General features: G+C 38.7%; 1 protein-coding gene across 3 annotated transcripts in view; it reads right to left on the minus strand.

Annotated features, from left to right (window-relative positions):
- Positions 1 to 13,235: 13,235 nt before the first annotated feature.
- The window catches only part of Alstr (allatostatin receptor), a 104,223-nt gene continuing 98,693 nt past the window's right edge, over positions 13,236 to 18,765 (minus strand). For 2 of the 3 annotated variants that reach the window (XM_062673201.1, XM_062673200.1), the window contains exon 5: positions 13,236 to 13,954. In XM_062673201.1, the coding sequence (XP_062529185.1) occupies positions 13,850 to 13,954 (105 nt within the window). In that variant the 3' untranslated portion in view covers positions 13,236 to 13,849. 3 annotated transcript variants of the gene reach the window in all.

Genomic DNA, 18,765 nt, shown 5'->3' on the forward strand with positions numbered 1-18,765 from the left:
GAATGCCTGAATTAGTTTGCCCTTCGTCTTGGTATGTCCGACTTAAACGGTGACTCTAAGATCCAGTTCTCATCAACTTCTGCTTATGTTACCATTACCACCATCCCGTCTATTTCTGCCGTGAAGCAGTAATGCATTTCGGTTCGAAGGGTGGAGCAACCGGCGTAATATAAAAACTGAAACCTTAGAACTCATAACCCAAGGTGAATAGCGGCATTTACGTTCTAGATGTCTGTAGGGACACGCATGCAGTTATTGCATTACACTGCACCAGTTGCCCGGCGCCGGTCTTTATGTAAACACATAAATCGTACCATCTTACGGAATAAACGGTGTTTTCATTACTGTGTATTAGTTCTTTATTACTGAAGTCACAATTGGTAACAAACAAGATCTACAGTAGTGATCCAAAAATGTCCATGGGCTCCAGTAACCACTCAACAACCGGTGAGCTGTGAGCTCATCTACCTATCTATGCAATAAATAAAAACCATATGGTTTGTACAAAAACCTGCTTTTACCAGGCCCGGTTACAGAACATCGTGAAATAAATCGCGAGGTATGAAAGGTGTCATCATTAGGTACGCAAGGCAGCGAGGAGCGCGTTTTGTTACAAGATTTATTTAACCAAAGGGGTTCGTTAAAAACCATTAAGGTTCGTGACCTGCTGATAATAGGTACTTCGTCAGAATCCCTCGTATTTTGGTTTATGCGGTATGACTTTTCATTTATATTTTGATATGAATAATATTCACTTGCTATTTAACCTGAATCAACTTTTCCGGTAAGGATTGACTGATCAAGGACTGACAAACATTAATTTCGTGTTTAAGCCAAACGATCACATAGATAGCTATTTATTTATTTATACTTTATTTGAGTTTTTTTTTTAAACCATAACATTTTGTTAGTAAGAATTACTTATAATCTATGTTAGTAACTTAAAAAAAGAAAAAAAATCTAACACATACATTTTATATCGTTACATTTTTTTTTCCTCCAAGTGCTTGCTGCAAAGGCTATTAATCAGCAGTGCCTCGATATGATTTTCAGAAGACTGTTGCCACTGTCTCTGACTCGACGCAATACCGATGCACGTCTCTGCCTCATTATTGCAAAGAAGTCATCGGTGTGAGATGTCGCAAACATTGTGGATGCACTACAAAAGCGCGGCAGTGGCAACATCATCCTAAACGCATTATTGTATTGAACACGTAGGGCATTGTAAGCTTGTTAATTTTTAATATTGGTAATATCAGGTTATTTCTAAAAAAATTTGTAGTAAGACATACAGTATGTCCATAAATATCTACTGTTAGAAAAAAAAACACATTTTATAACATTTTCCAGCCCGTCTTTGCGAATATTGATTGTTTTCACATTTACGCGGTATTTATTCCCTTTTTTCATTACCTATACGGGTGGACGATTCCACAGTCCACCTGCTATAATGATTATCAGAGTCCTAAAACACCACAATTTAAATGCTGCCTCTCATCTTGACATTTGAGGTCTAAATCTCCGTCGTATTAATAAACAGATCTGTCCCATCCTTGAGAATGCGCGACTGATTCGCGACAACGCGAGCATGACAGTGGCACCGCCTGCAAGCTAGTTATTATAAATATTCCTGTGATATTGAAATGGAGTACGGTGACAACGAGAACCTGATAGATATGTTAGCATTACACCGTGTATGTACGTACTAGTTGTGAATAAGTAAGTAGGTAGGGAATAATGTTTGTGTCCCGCCTATTCTAGCTTTATGGTCTCTTTTAAGTAAGGTATGCTATAAAGTCCATGATAATATATATTATTATAGTCCCTAAAACATTGCATAGCACGGTGAATTTCTCTATTGAAAAAAGTGCCTTTTTGAATGGAAAACTGACCAGAACATATAAAGGTTTGCTACAAAGTCAACGGAAACAACTCCGAAACAGTTTTTTATTGGATTGCGTTAATAAATCTGTAAAACAAATATGTATTCCTTATGTGTATTACATGCGTGTGTGTAATAAAAATGTTTTCCTTGTAATAATTTTTATATCGAGACTCGGAATTTATTTTAGCTCTGATCAGTGTAGGCGGGGCCGTAATTGATTTTTATCACATAAGCAAATTCCCAAATGGCTCACTAAACAATACCGAACATCCTATCAATGTTTTAAAGTTTACTTCCAAAAAGTTGCACTGTAGGTATTCCGAAGGGTCGTATTTTAATTATTGAGCTCCGACATACCGGCCCTGGGAAGGTCCGAAAATCCGGACCGAATGATCCTGGGTATCGAAAAGCCCCAAAAATTAACGCTGAATTTATAAACCATAGTGCTATAAGCTTTGCTTGTATTTCGAAATACAGTTCATCATAAGCTTTTTACTTAAGGGATTATACTACCTACTTTTGAAATTTGTTACAGGAAATAGTTAGCGGGATTATATAACAGCGTACTTAACATAAGTAAGTAGCATTATTATGAAATTCTTTAGGAGATCCATATCAGTGGTGTTGAAGATTTTATGGGAAAAGGCCCACGTAGCCTTACTTGTATAGTAAAACATCAGACTGTATGCTAAGTGCTAAGTATGTCAGTATGCTTTTTGCTTTTTTTTATTGCTTAGATGGGTGGACGAGCTCACAGCCCACCTGGTGTTAAGTGGTTACTGAAGCCCATAGACATCTACAACGTAAATGCGCCACTCATCTTGAGATATAAGTTCTAAGGTCTCAGTATAGTTACAACGGCTACTCCACCCTTCAAACCGAAACACATTACTACTTCGCGGCAGAAATAGGCAGGGTGGTGGTACCTACCCGTGCGGACTCTCAAGAGGTCCTACCACCAGTAAGGTGGTAGGCAGCGGCTTGGCTCTGCCCCTGGCATTGCCGACGTCCGTGAGCGACGGTGACCACTTACCATCAGTTGGGCCGTACGCTCGTCTGCCTACAAAGGCAATAAAAATAAATAAATAAATACCGAGTGCGACGTAGGTTTGTTCAAATCGCAAATCGTGATTAATTACATTCTGAAGACAAACATTTAAGCAACAATATACTTTGTTGATTTGTTAGTTAAATTGAATCGTATTGAATCGTGCTTGATTTAAGTTTACAAATACGAATTAAGTGTTTACGTGTCGATTTGCAGAGATCTATTTGTGTGTAAATCGAACTATCAATGTCTAAATCTGTTTGATTTTGGGGTTTACATTTTGAAATCTCCCGCCAACTTGCCCGCCCGGTACTCGCGCAATCTACTGAGCGCGACACTAGCGCTACGTGTTGCCGCAGTTTGTGCAACATTTAAAAAAAAAGGAGTCGTGAAATCTTTGAGCAGTTGGCGGTAAGTCCGTAATTCTTTCAATCTTTAAAATATCATAAAACTGAGCTATCGAACAAAATTTATTTAAAATCGGCTTGGCATGAGCTGGTGATTGTTACAGAGAACTAGTGACGTAAAGTATTCCAAACGTGGGAAAGACAAAAAGCCAGAATCGTAGAATATTCAATTGTACTTATCAATTCGGGCACTAAAACGACAATCGTTCGCGTAGCCAATATAGTAGTTTCAAGAGACATCAATCTGTAATAAGAAGTTTATCAACCAAAAATAGATAAAAAAATCACTTAATTTGAAAGAAAGTCGATATCCGTAAAATTCGAGGTTTTAAGGGTAAAATAAATTAAGGTAAATAGAATTCTCATTGCTAGAGAATATACCGAATATCCAGCAGAGCCATAATCTTCGTGAACTGTCCCTTCGTAGCAAGGTGATACTTGCGTTAAGACATCCTTCACTTCCTTCTCTCCTATTTTTGCAGGACAGCTATTCTAGTACGGGGGTTTATGAAGAACATCAATCTTCACGACAATCTAAGCTTCGAACCTATAAAGAAGCACCTGAAGTCAGCGTCGGAACATTACTACGATAAGGCGATGCGGTGTGTTGATCGTCTCATCGTAGATGCAGCTGACTACTTCTCGGAATCGCCTCGCTCAGGATCTAATCACCGTCGATGTGCTAGATACGTCCATGAACATCCATCTGATCCATTGACACTGCTGACATGCCTGCAACACGCAACCAGTACTAAGAATAGGCATAGAGACCCTGATAACCGTACTCGTCGAGTTTGATGTGAAGCCTGTACATCATCCGGTTCAGATTCTCGATGGATCTTCTCAGCGGGTCACGATTCCAAGCCGCAGATGCATTTACGAAGCAGCTTTAAATGTATTTCATTGTTATAAATCGCACTGAAATTGTATAACCTTCGCTACTTCAACCATGTTTTATTTTACGTATGAATTACCACAAATAGTCAGCGGCTGCGCATTCTTGTTATTCGTGAGCATTGCTGATCACTCATTATCATGTGCGACATGCGAAATCATGACGAATGAGACGCTAATGAAAATTACCCCATTAATAAACTAACAAATATCCCGTTTATGCAACCGGAGTAGAGCTCATCCATACTACCTGGAACCGCCGCGTTCATCCACAGTGCGTTTCCATAGATCTTTTTTGCCACATACGGATGGTACGTGGCCTATGGAATGAGCTCCCCTCCACGGTGTTTCCCGAGCGCTATGACATGTCCTTCTTCAAACGAGGCTTATGGAGAGTATTAAACGGTGGACAGCGGCTTGTCTCTGCCTCTGGCATTGCTGACGTCCATGAGCGACGGTAACCACTCACTATCAGGTGGGCTGTATGCTAATCTGCCTATACGGCAATAAAAATATGTTTACTCTTCAATAAATAATAAAAATATATGTAACATAATCTGGTATCAGAAGTTTGAAGTATGTATTTGAATTTACGTAGAACAGCAGTAGCGGCCGAGTACGAGCCGAATGCGCGCGAACACGCACGAACCCGGGCGAACAAGACACACGTTGCACACATTAGTTTCCGCACATATAACTGTGCGCCCGACGCGAACTAGCGTCTCATTGATGATATACGAGCACCTGATACCGCTGAGTCGTAGAACTGTATTACGTGATCATCATTCTCAAGTATCTTCAAAGTTGGATCCTCTTAGTTTCAAGTTACTTAAAGGTAAAAACTGTAATTTTTAGCTGTTAGATTGTTCGGAGTTGTAGTCACGACTGAAACACATTGGGATTATATTGTACACGGTTGAGTAAAGTTAATATTACGCAAGACCATACGCAATGAAATGTTTTAGGGTTGTTTCTGGCCGACTACAAAAAAAGAAGCAAACGGAAAATATTATGTTTTTTATTTCATAGTATGTTGCTTCATTTTACATCTTTCATGAAAGTCGTCCGTAACAATGTATTTTGCTTTTTGGAGACTTTATTATTTATTTATATGCTTATATGCAGGTCGACATCGTTGGTCGTTGACCATCGCTACCGCCGCGAGTCTAGTTTTGGTGTTGATCGCGGTAGCCCGCCTACTCTGACTGGGTTCTGACCCCAGGTGAAGATCGGATGTCGGGTGTAAGAGTGCAAAGAAGTCGTTTAGTGCGGTAGGGCCCTAAAAATATCCTTGGGCCCGCGCTTTACAATCGTGGACCAGCCCCACATGCCCCACGTGCCCCCTAGACGCGGGGACCTCGAAGGAGGTTCGGCCCAGCCAGAAAAAAAGATAAAAAAGTTTTCGATTGCTTAAGCTGTAATACATTCACTGGAAATAACGTTTTGACAGTTCTAACTGGACACCGAACTGTGCGGCGGACTTGACAGGCGATCTGATTGTCTCCTCAAGACATATGACTAATATAATAATACTTATGTATGTCCTGTCATCCAAACACAAGCACAGGAATGTAGGAGAAGTAGAATGGGTGGTGGTATCCAATACGCGTGCGGCATAACAGGCTCCACCACTAATAATTTTAGCATGCCCCGTCGTGGTACCTCTATTGTCTTTTACGAAACGTGTGCACGAAACTCATCGTACGAAGAGAAAGGCAACACGCGCCGAACTAAAACAGAAGCCACTTAAATATAACGAGAGTTCGGAAAACTAAGGAAATTAGTTTTCTCTCGTAGTTCATGGCCTATAGGAGCGATTTTATATTCAACTAGCTTTTGCCCGCGACTTCGTCCGCGTGGAATAGTTACTTTGGCATAACACTAAATTTTACCCCCCACTTCATTTACGTAGAAAGTGAAAATATATTTGTATAATAGAATGTTAAGGAGTCATTTAAGGTACCAAAATGACGCTTTTCATCCGACTTTAAAAGAGGAAGTTATCAATTCGACCATAATTTTTTATCTATGTATGTTAAATCAAGATCTGATGATCTGATCCTGGAGAAATCCAGAAAGATCTATAATTTTCAAGGTCTTGTAATGAATAACGTATTTATTTAGATTAATATCATCTTCATAAAAACACCTTCACAAATAATGCTATATTTTAGAACAAATTTGGTTAGCATAAAAAACGTTATAGTCAGCCAACCTTAACATATGCTGTCGCGGACTTTTTTTTAGATTTTTTAAAGGGGAACAATTCTGTCATACATTATTTTAGCAAAACTTTAACCGTTTCTGCAGCGCACGCAGCGGAAGCTCTCAAAAGAAAAAAAAACAATTTTGAAACATTGTTTATTGGTGCTCCGCTTGCATTGGTCTTAGCGTGATTTTATATAGGCTATATCCTTCCTCGATAAATGGGCACTAAATCTAACACTGAAACAATTTTTCAAATCGGACCAGTAGTTCCTGAGATTAGCGCGTTCAAACAAACAAACTATAATATTAGTATAGATTATAGTCATATGTGGTTGTTTCAAGAAATTGGAATATTACCAATTTCGGTCAATAACCAGAAAGTCTTATATTAAAATCGTCTGTTTGGTTCTCAATTGGAAATTGAAGGCTTAGAATCGCCTTTAAGTACTTCTGCCTGCAGTAGTATATTTATCTTAGTTTTATTTTTTTTACTAGTTTACATGTTTTTTGAGATGAGTAACTTTTTTTATCTTGCGAGGCAGACGAGTTCGTCTGATGGTCAGTTGTGTCCTGGATACAGTGAAAATTCGAACTTAATTGGATAAATAATCACTAGATTTGAAACACGCGACAGTTTCACATTGATTATATTCTGATCTATGGTCCAAAGCAACCTATGTATGTAGTTAAAGTACTAGCTGTAGTAGTCAAATGCATAAACTAAAATACCAACTTAGTTTATCAATTTGACTAGTACTACTTTAACTTGGTTATTTAGAGAACAAGTTTCTCCGACAAGAATATCGAAGAACAATAAATTCTGGATCCAATTTAATATTATTATAATCGTCAGCAATACGTCAAAAGTTTCAACACAAATGTTATTGTTAAAGCTATTCATCAGTGCTAAATACTTGCAGATAAATCAAATTCAAGTAAATAATTGTTGCCTATTCATTTGCTTTTCACGGCATAATGTAGTTATTTTATTTTGAGATTCTCTAAATTTCTTTAAATCGTTAATTAAAAAAAAAGTGTGAGCCGTCACTGGACGCCTGGCAGATGTGAAACATTGACATTATTTTGTAAAAGTAATATGCAGAAAAGAACAGATTGTGATCGAGTGGGAGAGAATCGCACAGTCGATTGTGCATGGCGACGCATCGCCACACCGTACACACTACGGCATATAGACTGTATATATATATACCATCATAAATCGTGGCGACGCATCGCCACGACATGCGTCGCCACGGCATGCGTCGCCACGCCAGAAATCGGTTTTACGTGCGGCTATAGATGTTTCACATCAATAGACATGCTGTCTTCATCGTGCGACACTGTCATTGCAGTGTAAAATTAATTTATTCTGATTATCTTAACTTAGATTCTGACCTTTATCTACGTTTATCCAAATTTAAAAAAATAGGTACAAACTTTTATATAATCCTACCCGATTCCTGAGACGATATCGTGTCGTATTACATAAAAGCAACACGTCGTTTAATGAGTGATTTATACAGTCCGAGGGAAGTTTTCTCTCATTTCTAATTCCAGTAGCGAGACTAATAAAAGATTCTGTACAGACAGACAGACGGGTTATAGCCAATACCCTTTGAGATGATATTTCGAGAAGAAAAATCTAATTGTAATTTAGTCTTAAGTTGCGTACTGTGAGCGATGGAGAAGCTTTGTTATTGATTTTTGTTTGTTTATAATCGAACTAGGAGTGAGTAAATGGTGAACTAGTCGAGTGAACTAGTCGAATACACAAATATCCATGTTCTGGTATACACAACTTATCTATACTAATATTATAAAGAGGAAAGATTTGTTTGTTTGTTTGTTTCGAATAGGCTCCGAAACTACTAGACCGATTTGAAAAATTCTTTTTCCATTAGAAGCCGACATTGTCCCTGATGAACATAGGCTACTTTTATTAATTTTTTTTTAATTTTATTTTTTTGGTTTTATGTGTGTTTTAATGTTTCCGAAGCGAAGCGAAGGCGGGTCGCTAGTGATAGTTATTTGTGAAAACTTTTTTAATGCTGTCGCTGGGCAAACAAGCTCATGGCTCAACTAGTTTTAAGTGGTTACGATTGTGTGACGACAGAAATAAATATAGAAATTAGCGGTATTACACATTGTAGTGCAGCTTTACAGAAGGCCCGGTTGGCAGCGGCTTGGCTCTGCTTCTGGTATTGCTGAAGTCTATGGGCGACGGTAACCACTCACCATTAAGTGGGCCGTATGCACGTCGGCCTACAAGAGCAATAAAAAAAAGCGCCACCACCAGAAACCGCTTGTTGCCAGTCGCAGATCTATACTTAATATTATAAAGAGGAAATATTTGTTTGTTTGTTTTGAATGGGCTCCGAAACTACTGAACCGATTTGAAAAATTATTTCACTCTTAGAAAGTGACACTGTCCCGAGAGACATAGCCTAAAATCTTTTTTGAAAAAAATTAGGGTACCTTGCTTAAACTCCAATAATATAACCCAAGGTATAAAAAAATTACCTATAATATTCTTTACATCGCGTGCCCTGCGAAAACTTTTCATCATAGAATAAAATAATGTACTACGACTTTGTAGAACACATTATTATTTACAAAAAGTGTTGCGATAGCATATGTCCAACTATTGTAGTTATGCCGCAATAAGTGTTCTTTTATTTTAAAAAATAAAACAACGTCAAATATCGTTGAAATTTGTTAAAGACCCGAGCGGAGCCGGAGCTGGTCGTTAGTCGTATAATATACAGAACACGGCTACTCGCTTCCCTGGTACATACCTTAATTATCTTTTTACGTCAATAAAATATTTATTCTGAAGAAGTTTCTTTACTGCAAACGAGATAAGCCACGGGGAGTAGCCCACAGAAGAAAAGTTTTATTGAGATATTTATTCATCGAAACGGAAACGAATTCCACTCAATACAAGATATATCTAAGATATAAATGTTTTTGGAATAAAACTTTTTTAATATGAAGCCGTAGAGCGTCGCGAGCAACGCCGGTATTACGATATTACCTGATATTTCTTTTTTGTGGCTTCTTTTTTGTGAGTTTTTTTTATTTATTGCTTATGTGTGTGGACGAGCTCACAGCCCACCTGATGTTAAGTGATTACTGGAGCCCATAGACATCTACAACGTAAATGCACCACACACTTTGAGAGATATAAGTTCTAAGGTCTCAGTATAGTTACAACGGCTGCCCTACCCTTCAAGCCGAAACGCATTACTGCTTCACGGCAGAAATAGGCAGGGCGGTGGTACCTACCCGCGCGGACTCACAAGAGGTCCTGCCACCAGTAATTACGCAAATAAAAATTTTGCGGGTTTTGTTTATGTTTGTTCATTACTTTTAACACTCTCCGATATAACTACCCTAGAAACCACGGTGATATGCCATGGATACATAACACAACTATAAGACGACCTCAGGTGAAACTTCGTTTAAAATCCATTAATTTTATTTTGCGAGGATACATATATTGATTGAACTATCTATTTCTTGAATAAATTGTACGATTAAAATGTATTATCTTGTGTCAAAATGTCTCTACTAGTAGCACTTATATCAGAAAACAATTAAAAGTAAATTTAAATGCTCGTTACAGTTCCGCTATGTGTGGAACCGGTTTAGTTCCTCCTCCCTGTTTTCATTGTCTCCGTCGGTCTGTTTGTGTTGTTCTTTCATTCCGACTTTTATCTTCATCAAATAAATAAATGAGCAATTTTAAGTCTCACTCAAACAATACATTCAACGACTCAAACATTACGAGCTACAAATCAAATGGTGCTATAATTGAAATAATTAATTTTGCTTATCGCCACAATCATTAGAACACGATAACTAAATTACTAATGTAATTGTAATTTAGCTTTATACATAGATGGTAATCATGGCACCAGCCTTAGCACGCATACCTTTAATTCAATGGGTTGCAGACTCAAAATGAGGAAAATATTATATTAGTTTTTGGTGTGTAGAGGCATACCAACTGACGTGTTGATCGCGGATATCGCAGTGTGAGTTGTAGGAACAAGATGGAGCTTGCGACATTGTAGATTTACGACGAAAGGAAAGATCTTCCACCGAGCGGGTGATATTGCTCGGTAGACCGAATGCTCCGAATGTTGTTGTTCGGAATTGACTTGCTAATCTTGAAATTGTCGTAAGCGAGATTCAGGCATCTCCGAAATACGTTTTGTTCTGTGATGGCTACCGCTACACCACTCCGCTCCGAGACTGGAGCTCGTGTCATTTAGTTAGCGTTGTCCGTGCTGAGATTAGCTTGCAAGGGCCAGTGCTGCTCGAAATCTGCGGTGAGTTGAGACTGAGCTTGTATTATTATTATATGTATTATTATTAGTATTCAAATACTGCATGAGTGTCGCCACTGCTGCTCGAAGTTGCAGAGAGATTGCACTTGAGACTTCAAGACTAGAAAGCCTCAAAACTAAATCACATTGGAACAACCACTTTTTTCCCTTCACTATTGACTGGTAGCCTGAGAGGCTATTTCAGGTACGTCCGGACGAGTAGCTCACGGACTCAATCTAAGAGAATTCGCAGAGCCTACCACCGGATCGGAATCGCGACACCGCAATCTCAGGTCTGCTTACCGGTAGAACAATAACACCGATACGTGCTAAAACACTTGACACTCATAAGGACATTCCATACAACGGTATGTAATGAAATGTGATTCAATACTTTGTCTTTTTTTTAATTTTTTTTTATTGCCCTTGTAGGCAGACGAGCATACGGCCCACCTGATGGTGAGTGGTTACCGTCGCCCATGGACTTCAGCAATGCCAGGGGCAGAGCCAAGCCGCTGCCTACCGTTTAATACTCTCCACAAGCCTCGTTTGACGAAGGACATGTCATAGCGCTCGGGAAACACCGTGGAGGGGAGCTCATTCCATAGCCGGATGGTACGTGGCAAAAAAGACCTCTGGAAACGCACTGTGGATGACCGCAGTGGCTCCAGGTAGTATGGATGAACTCTACTCCGGTGGCGGGCGGTGCGACGGTAAAAACGAGATGCCGGTATCATCTCGAACAATTCCTCAGAGCACTCCCCATGGAACATACGGTACAAAATGCAGAGGGAACCGAAGTCCCTCCGCAGACCCAGAGGCTCCAAACGATCCGTGAGAATGGGATTATCGACAATCCGAACGGCCCTCCTCTGTATGGAGTCAAATGGAAGAAGCTGGTATTTGGGAGCCCCGGCCCAGAGATGGGAGCAGTACTCCACGCGAGGCCAGACTTGTGCTTTATAAAGCAAAAGCCTTTGTCCAGGCGTGAAGTACCGCTTCGCTCTGTTGAGGACTCCCAGCATTTTGGACGCCAACTTGGCTTTGCCTTCCAAATGACTCCGAAACTGGACATCGCTCGAAATGTCGACCCCAAGTATCCCAATACTCTCGGAAGGTTGCAGGGATACAAAATTTGGGATGGAAACAGGGATTGTCTTCTATATACTGTCAAGTGAACAAATAGCACATTTACGTCCACCAAACGAACTATCTCTATCAATTAAAGCTCCCGAGTCGAGCTTACAAGAGTCGTTAACTTTAACGCTGAATAGGTTGGCACTGCTCCAAAAGGCTTAACAGAAAATACTGCGCTACATCTACACTGTATGTAAGCTTTGATGATTTTTTTATGGTTCAGAAGAATGGCTAGTGGCGGGACATCTGTCGGCTTTTTGGTCAAACAGTTGAGCCTTCGGAATTATTTGTTTCTCCTCCCATATCACTGGTGGTAGGACCTCTTGGGAGTCCGCACGGGTAGGTACCACCACCCCGCCTATTTCCGCCGTGAAGCAGTAATGCGTTTCGGTTCGAAGGGTGGGGTAGCCGTTGTAACTATACTGAGACCTTAGAACTTATATCTCATGGTGGGTGGCGTATTTATGTTGTAGATGTCTATGGGCTCCAGTAACCACTTAACACCAGGTGGGCTGTGAGCTCGTCTACTCATCAAAGCAATAAAAAAAAAAACTCAGTATATTTAACATGACGTTGATCTCTCCTTTTCGGAAAAGCTATTTGACTCCAGCCCCCTCGAATGTGGGTGCTCCTCTAACTCTCTACTACTTTCTACTTTTAGTAGTAAGATAATGGTACTAGCAGAAGTAGCCAAAGAAAAATGTCATTTTCCGAAAACACTTCAATGGTAATAGATTACTATTAAATTCCGGCCTGAAGATGGCTGCGGGAACCACCAAAGTCTAAGTGGATCGTGAGCTAGTCTATCCACATTATTAATAGAACCTTCCTGAAGAATACGAGCGTATCTGGCTTCTTCCTCGTTAGGCCATGAACACTTCGATCTCCACAGATTCGATCGGAATCAAATTGCTGCTGCAAAACACGCGTGCTTTCGCCACTAGTACTTCGCCACTAGGACGTCTTGTGAGTCCGCACGGGTAGGTACCACCGTCCTGCGTATTTCTGACGTGAAGCAGTAATGCGTTACGGTCTGAAGGGCGGGGCAGCTGTTGTAACTATACTGAGACCTTAGAACTCATATCTCATGGTGGGTGGCGGTATTTACATTGTAGATGTCTATGGGTTCCGGTAACCCTTGAAGACCAGGTGGGCTGTGAGCTCATCTACTCATCTATGCAATAAAAAAAAAAGTTATAGAAACTACGACTTCATGTATGCATGATGGTATATGTGGTCTCAACTCACACTTAACGCAACGTGTGTCGATAGCTGATCTCTCCATCTAATCTCGCGCAAACGGTGGTTCAATAAAACAAACTATATTTTATAAAAACATTTACTTTATTGATTACTGCTCAAAGCACGATTACATCATTACATAAACAGTAGGTTCATTTGTTCTATTAATAACGGGGATCTTTTGAACAACTAACATATTACACTTACAAAATTAACTTACATAGTAGTCATAAATTTTTAAATAACAAATTCTAATTAAGCATATGACTAGTACTTCTCTTAATAATACGTAATTATACATAACGTTTAAAACTTATTACGTCAATTCAAAATTTCATCAGCCATTTCTATATTCGGGCTCAAAACACGGAAATGTGTGAGGAAATTTTCAGTATCACCGAGACATTTATTTACATTTTACAAATATATAAATGCGTACATAGATCATCTAACTAGACATCAACCGCAAACTTAACTAAACGTTTTCAAATGTTAACCACGTACTTCATCTCTACAGCTTTTCTTTATTTACACATTTCCAACTCAACACTAGTGCTAATGAAAATTCAATGCATATATACAATATGTTCTATAAAAAGTATTTACAAGTAGGATTGAATCCGTGTACAGAGTCGGTGGATGCTCAGACGGCCGTGGTCCGTTGTCCCGCGTTCGATGCCCGACTGCGACCTGCTCCTCACACGATGTCGTGACAGGAGTTCCCGTTGCCTGTACGTGTAGTTTTGGTGGCCTGAGGACGTCCAGAAAAGCCATCGTTGTACGGTGGCGGGCAGTACATTACCTGAAAAATTTGTTCATTATCAGTCCAGATAAGTACTTATTGAAAAATTACGAGCATCTATATTATTATATTGGAAAGAAAAACTTTGTATCCCGTTTTATGAAAATTGCGCGGACGGAGGAGTATGAAATTTCCCACACTTATAGAGAATATAGAAAAGGACTGCACAATGCTATTTTTTTTAAATGATGCATAAAAGATACTTTAAAACAATACAGAAAACATTACACACACTACCATGCAGTTGACACAACACATACATAAAAATATACTCTTTGTTTACTGTCAATTGGGAAACTTTTGTTAATGTTTCAAGCATGTGGTCGAATTGAAAATAGAATAATATTGTTTGTCTTTAATATTATTGATCTACAGTGCAGTTTTGGCGAATACTGTGAGTATCGAATTATAATAGTGTTTGACAATAGAACCATAATAATGTTTAAACTTATAATTTCAATTAATTATAGTCGAATTTCGAGTACTGCGAGGCCACTAGTAATAATAAAAATACAAAGACTTTATTGTTATACGCGATCTCTTCTCGTCTACCAAATTCTTCATTTCGTATAAAATGACCTAATAAAATATTTTTATATGCAAGAGCGTTTATATGTAGTTAAGGCGTATTGTGACCCCACACGAATGAGTGTCACCAATCTACCCATAGCTTTAGGTACCAGCTTGATGCGCGGAACAGCCAATAGAAGAAGAATTAAATCTGCAAAATGTTGACCGAGTGGGTCATCAGCTTGTTTGCCCTTCGCGCGCAACTAAACGCTTTTTTCAGAAATCCGAAACTTTGGTAAGCTTTCCGACGAAACTGACAAAATTTAAAGATTCTGAATTCTTATTTACTTTATCCAAACCTAAACAAAACATCCAATCTTTGATCTTAGAATCTTTGATAGAATATATCCAATAAAAACACCTTTCAGCAATATTTCGGGCTCCCTTCGATGTCGGTAACAAGGTGTAATCTACGGAGGAAATTGAAGGACATGCTCAAGATTAGTCGGGATTACATTTTCTCCAATGTTATCGCCCTTTTACCCTGATAATCCGCCGGGCTTGTCAGCTCGGTTCGCGCTCATTGGTTGGTGTGAAAATATTTCTACGACGACGTCCTATCCGAGCTTGTGGCAAGTGTAGCCGGCTTGTTCTAAGTAACAGCTTAGACTTACAGGTCTTGTTGTAGTTTCATTTAGTTTTTTATTGCTTAGTTGGGTGGACGAGCTCACAGCACACTTAGTGTTAAGTGGTTACCGGAGCCCATAGACATCTACAACGTAAATGCGCCACACACCTTGAGATATAAGTTTTAAGGTCTCAGTATAGTTACATCGGCTGCCCCATCTTTCAAACCGAAATGCATTACTGCTTCACGGCTGAAATAGGCAGGGCGATGGTAGCTACCCGTGCGGGTTTACAAGAGTTTCTACCACCAGTAAGAGTAAAGTTAGTTTATATTAATGATAGTTCACGCATGCTCGGACGTCAGTTCTTGATATTAGTCTTGTACTGATAGATTAAAAAAGGAATTGCAGTAACAGCAAACTGAGAAATAAGATAAACAAAACGTAATACGAGGAATTGCTAAAAATAATCACTTAAACTTGTCAACTGAAACATAGAATCTGTGACGTCTATAGAGCTTTGGCCCTGCACCACGATTCCACTTACGTGCTTTCAATATTATTACTATGAATACAGTTAAATTAATGTTCAGTTCAATTTGCAAGAACATTGTTGTACCCTGTATAAGTTTTAATTATTATTCAAATATTCATGTCGGTATAACAAAGGTAATGTTTCCGATAAGCTCGTCCTGTAGTTCGAAAGTTCGAGTTATTAAGCTCTCGAGCTCTGGTGTAAATGGAGCTTTGTATTTGTACAAATTTATAAAGTTTGCAATCTTCCTAAACGTTTAAGTGCTAGTGAAAAGTGATTCTAGAATAAAATTTTTATTGCCTTTTTAGGTAAACGAGCGTACGGCCCACCTGATGGTAAGTGGTTACCGTCGCCCATGGACTTCAGCAATGCCAGGAGCAGAGCCAAGCCACTGCCTACCGCTGTAGAGTTTTTAAAGATGACGTGTTTGGAGAGCATTCCAAGGGCTCTCGCTGTCCGAGGGCATAAGGTCATCTATTCCACTTTGAAGGGTGGAACAGACGTTGTATTGAGATTAACTTTGTGTCTGAAGGTGGACTATGATGTCAATTGACTCCAATGACCGCTATCAATGAATGGGCTGTGAGCTTGGTATATCCAACTAAATAATAAGTAACCATGATGTATTTGAGGTTATAATGTCATTTTTAAGTTCCTGCTTCAAGACTCTGATGACCATTTGACTCTAGTCCTTAAGGTGAATAAAACATTGCATGTTTTAAAAAAAAAATGAAAATGATCTTCCTAAAAACCTCAGTACATTCTTGCCCCAAACGACTGAAGCTTTAATTTAAGCTGCAAAAGCACTTAATTTTTTTAAAGCTCATAATATAATCTATTATGCTCTTAATGAGAGAAAAGTTCAGAAGCACTTTGAGTGAAACAATACGTTCTCATAGAGTTTTTACTTCATTTAATGAATTTTTTGTTCATAAAACGAATGGGGACTTTAACACAAAATTTAAGCAGAGTTTAATATGACACTCGATACTTTTGAGTATGTTTCAAACGCTCTAGTCGGGCTTTCAACGTTATGCAATAAAGGTACGAATGCACGAAGTGTCTTGTGAATGTACTTCTGAATTATTTGTACTTGAATTAAAAAAAAAGATTGAACATTTCACATTAAGTAATCAAAAAAACTCACAACAGGATTGTCATCAAGTCTAAATAATGTCAAAAGACAAGGCACTCTTCGCCACTCTAAATGAGTTGACATTCTCACGGCCCACCTGATATTAAGTGGATTCCCACGTCTCAAGTCTCAACCTACACTGGAACATGAAGTAAATATCTCAAATTGTATAGTTTCGTGGCGTGGAAGCCTGGTGCGGCTCGTGCATGCACATCTGCGACAATCGGGCACTGCGCTCATGTTATGTTAGTGCAATTTAAACATTATTTATTTTATCTTAAAATTCAATTTTGTATGGAGCCCTTTGTACGATGATTTCATCTACTACAGAGCATTTTGCGGACCAACACTGACTAATATTATTTGATGGCCAGCCCTGTATTGTATACTTAGATGCCTATTAAATTAATATTAATGTAGTTTTAAGAGAACAGGAGAAACAATTTTGTCGTACCCATTAATAATAATACTCTTCTCACCGCGTCCTTTATAAGTTCCGCGTGATGCAATGAACCTATAAGATAAGAACCGACGCTTATGTTATGGTGTTCTGGTAATCTGTTAATTAAGTGCCAGTGAGGTGTCATTGTCTCTCTTTTCAATCCAGAAGCACAAATAGAAAAAATGTAAGTAAAAATATAAGATAAGAAGTAATTAAAAAACACCAACTCGCATAGCTACCCGATTACATAGCTCGTACCTTCAAGTCATCGTTCCCTAATTAATTAATTTGATAAATCGTCTCAAACACTTATACACGACGTGAGGACTATCTCCAAGTTCCTAAGTATGTTTAAACTTGTTTTTATAGACAGGCAGTTGGATTATTATTTTTACAGACGATCCAACTCACGTTGGAGTTAGTTCGTGAACACATGTTAGGTACGTAATTTGATTCATGATTCTTTGATCAAAGTTTTCAATGATCTATTCTTAGAATAAACTAACATTTAGAGGGCTTTGTTGTTCTAAACGTATTTAGGTTGATCTTTCAATGTGGAGTACATTAAAACTATTTATGGAATCAATTGTTTTGGATGTAAAAGTTTTTACTGAGTAAACTTACAAAGTTTAACAGACTTCCAAGGCCATGTAGCCCACCCACATTAACCGGTGAATTTGCACCGACCGAGGTTGATAAGGGTAAAGTTTATAAGTTATTTATTTATTTAGACACACCAACAGCAATATACACAAAACATTCAAGCTTAAAATTAGCATGTATAAAATTAAGTACTGGTATGTAAGCCAGTTACAGGCATGTACAGCAATCTCTTATCACACTACGATATGTTACAGTTATTATACAAACAGCGGAAAAATAGACTAAATTTAAATGTTAACAGTACGACATAAGAAATGTCCAATTGTATATTCTAAGCGTAGTCGCCCTAAGTACAGCGTCTCACTGACTAGACCACATATGCTTCGATGCCTGAAGTCATCGTGGCGTAAACGATAATACGCCAGCTGTACTTCTATCGATTAAGATTTGTCAATGCAACTACGCTGAAGTAAATTATTTGACGTAAAGTTCAAATCGCGTAGGAAGGTGCCAATTTTTCTATTGAAATACGTACTCAACACCTTGTCTAAGCAAATAAAAAAAATGCACACGTAAATTCGTTCTCACAATAAATGCTTTTGTGTTTTTGTTTTTTGAAACACAACGTCCGTATGATCGGACGAGTCGTGTAACTATCACGTAACAAAGAATTGAAAAGCATCAAACGGGGACGGACTTCAGGCGTGTATTGACGCGGCACACGCCACACAGCGCTCAGAGGAAGTTTTGTTGATAAATCTGATGTTAAAAATGGAGTGCGCAGATAACTAGTGTATGTCACCGTATGGAAAAAATCAATCTATACTAATATCATAAAGAGGAAAGATTTGTTTGTTTGTTTGTATTGAATAGGCTCCAAAACTACTGAACCGGTTTGAAAAATTCTTTCACTGTTTGGAAGCTACACTATTCCCGAGTGACATAGGCTATATATAACCT

The sequence above is a fragment of the Bombyx mori genome, chromosome 17 (genome assembly GCF_030269925.1).
Source record: "Bombyx mori chromosome 17, ASM3026992v2".
NCBI classification, from domain to species: Eukaryota; Metazoa; Arthropoda; class Insecta; order Lepidoptera; family Bombycidae; genus Bombyx; species Bombyx mori.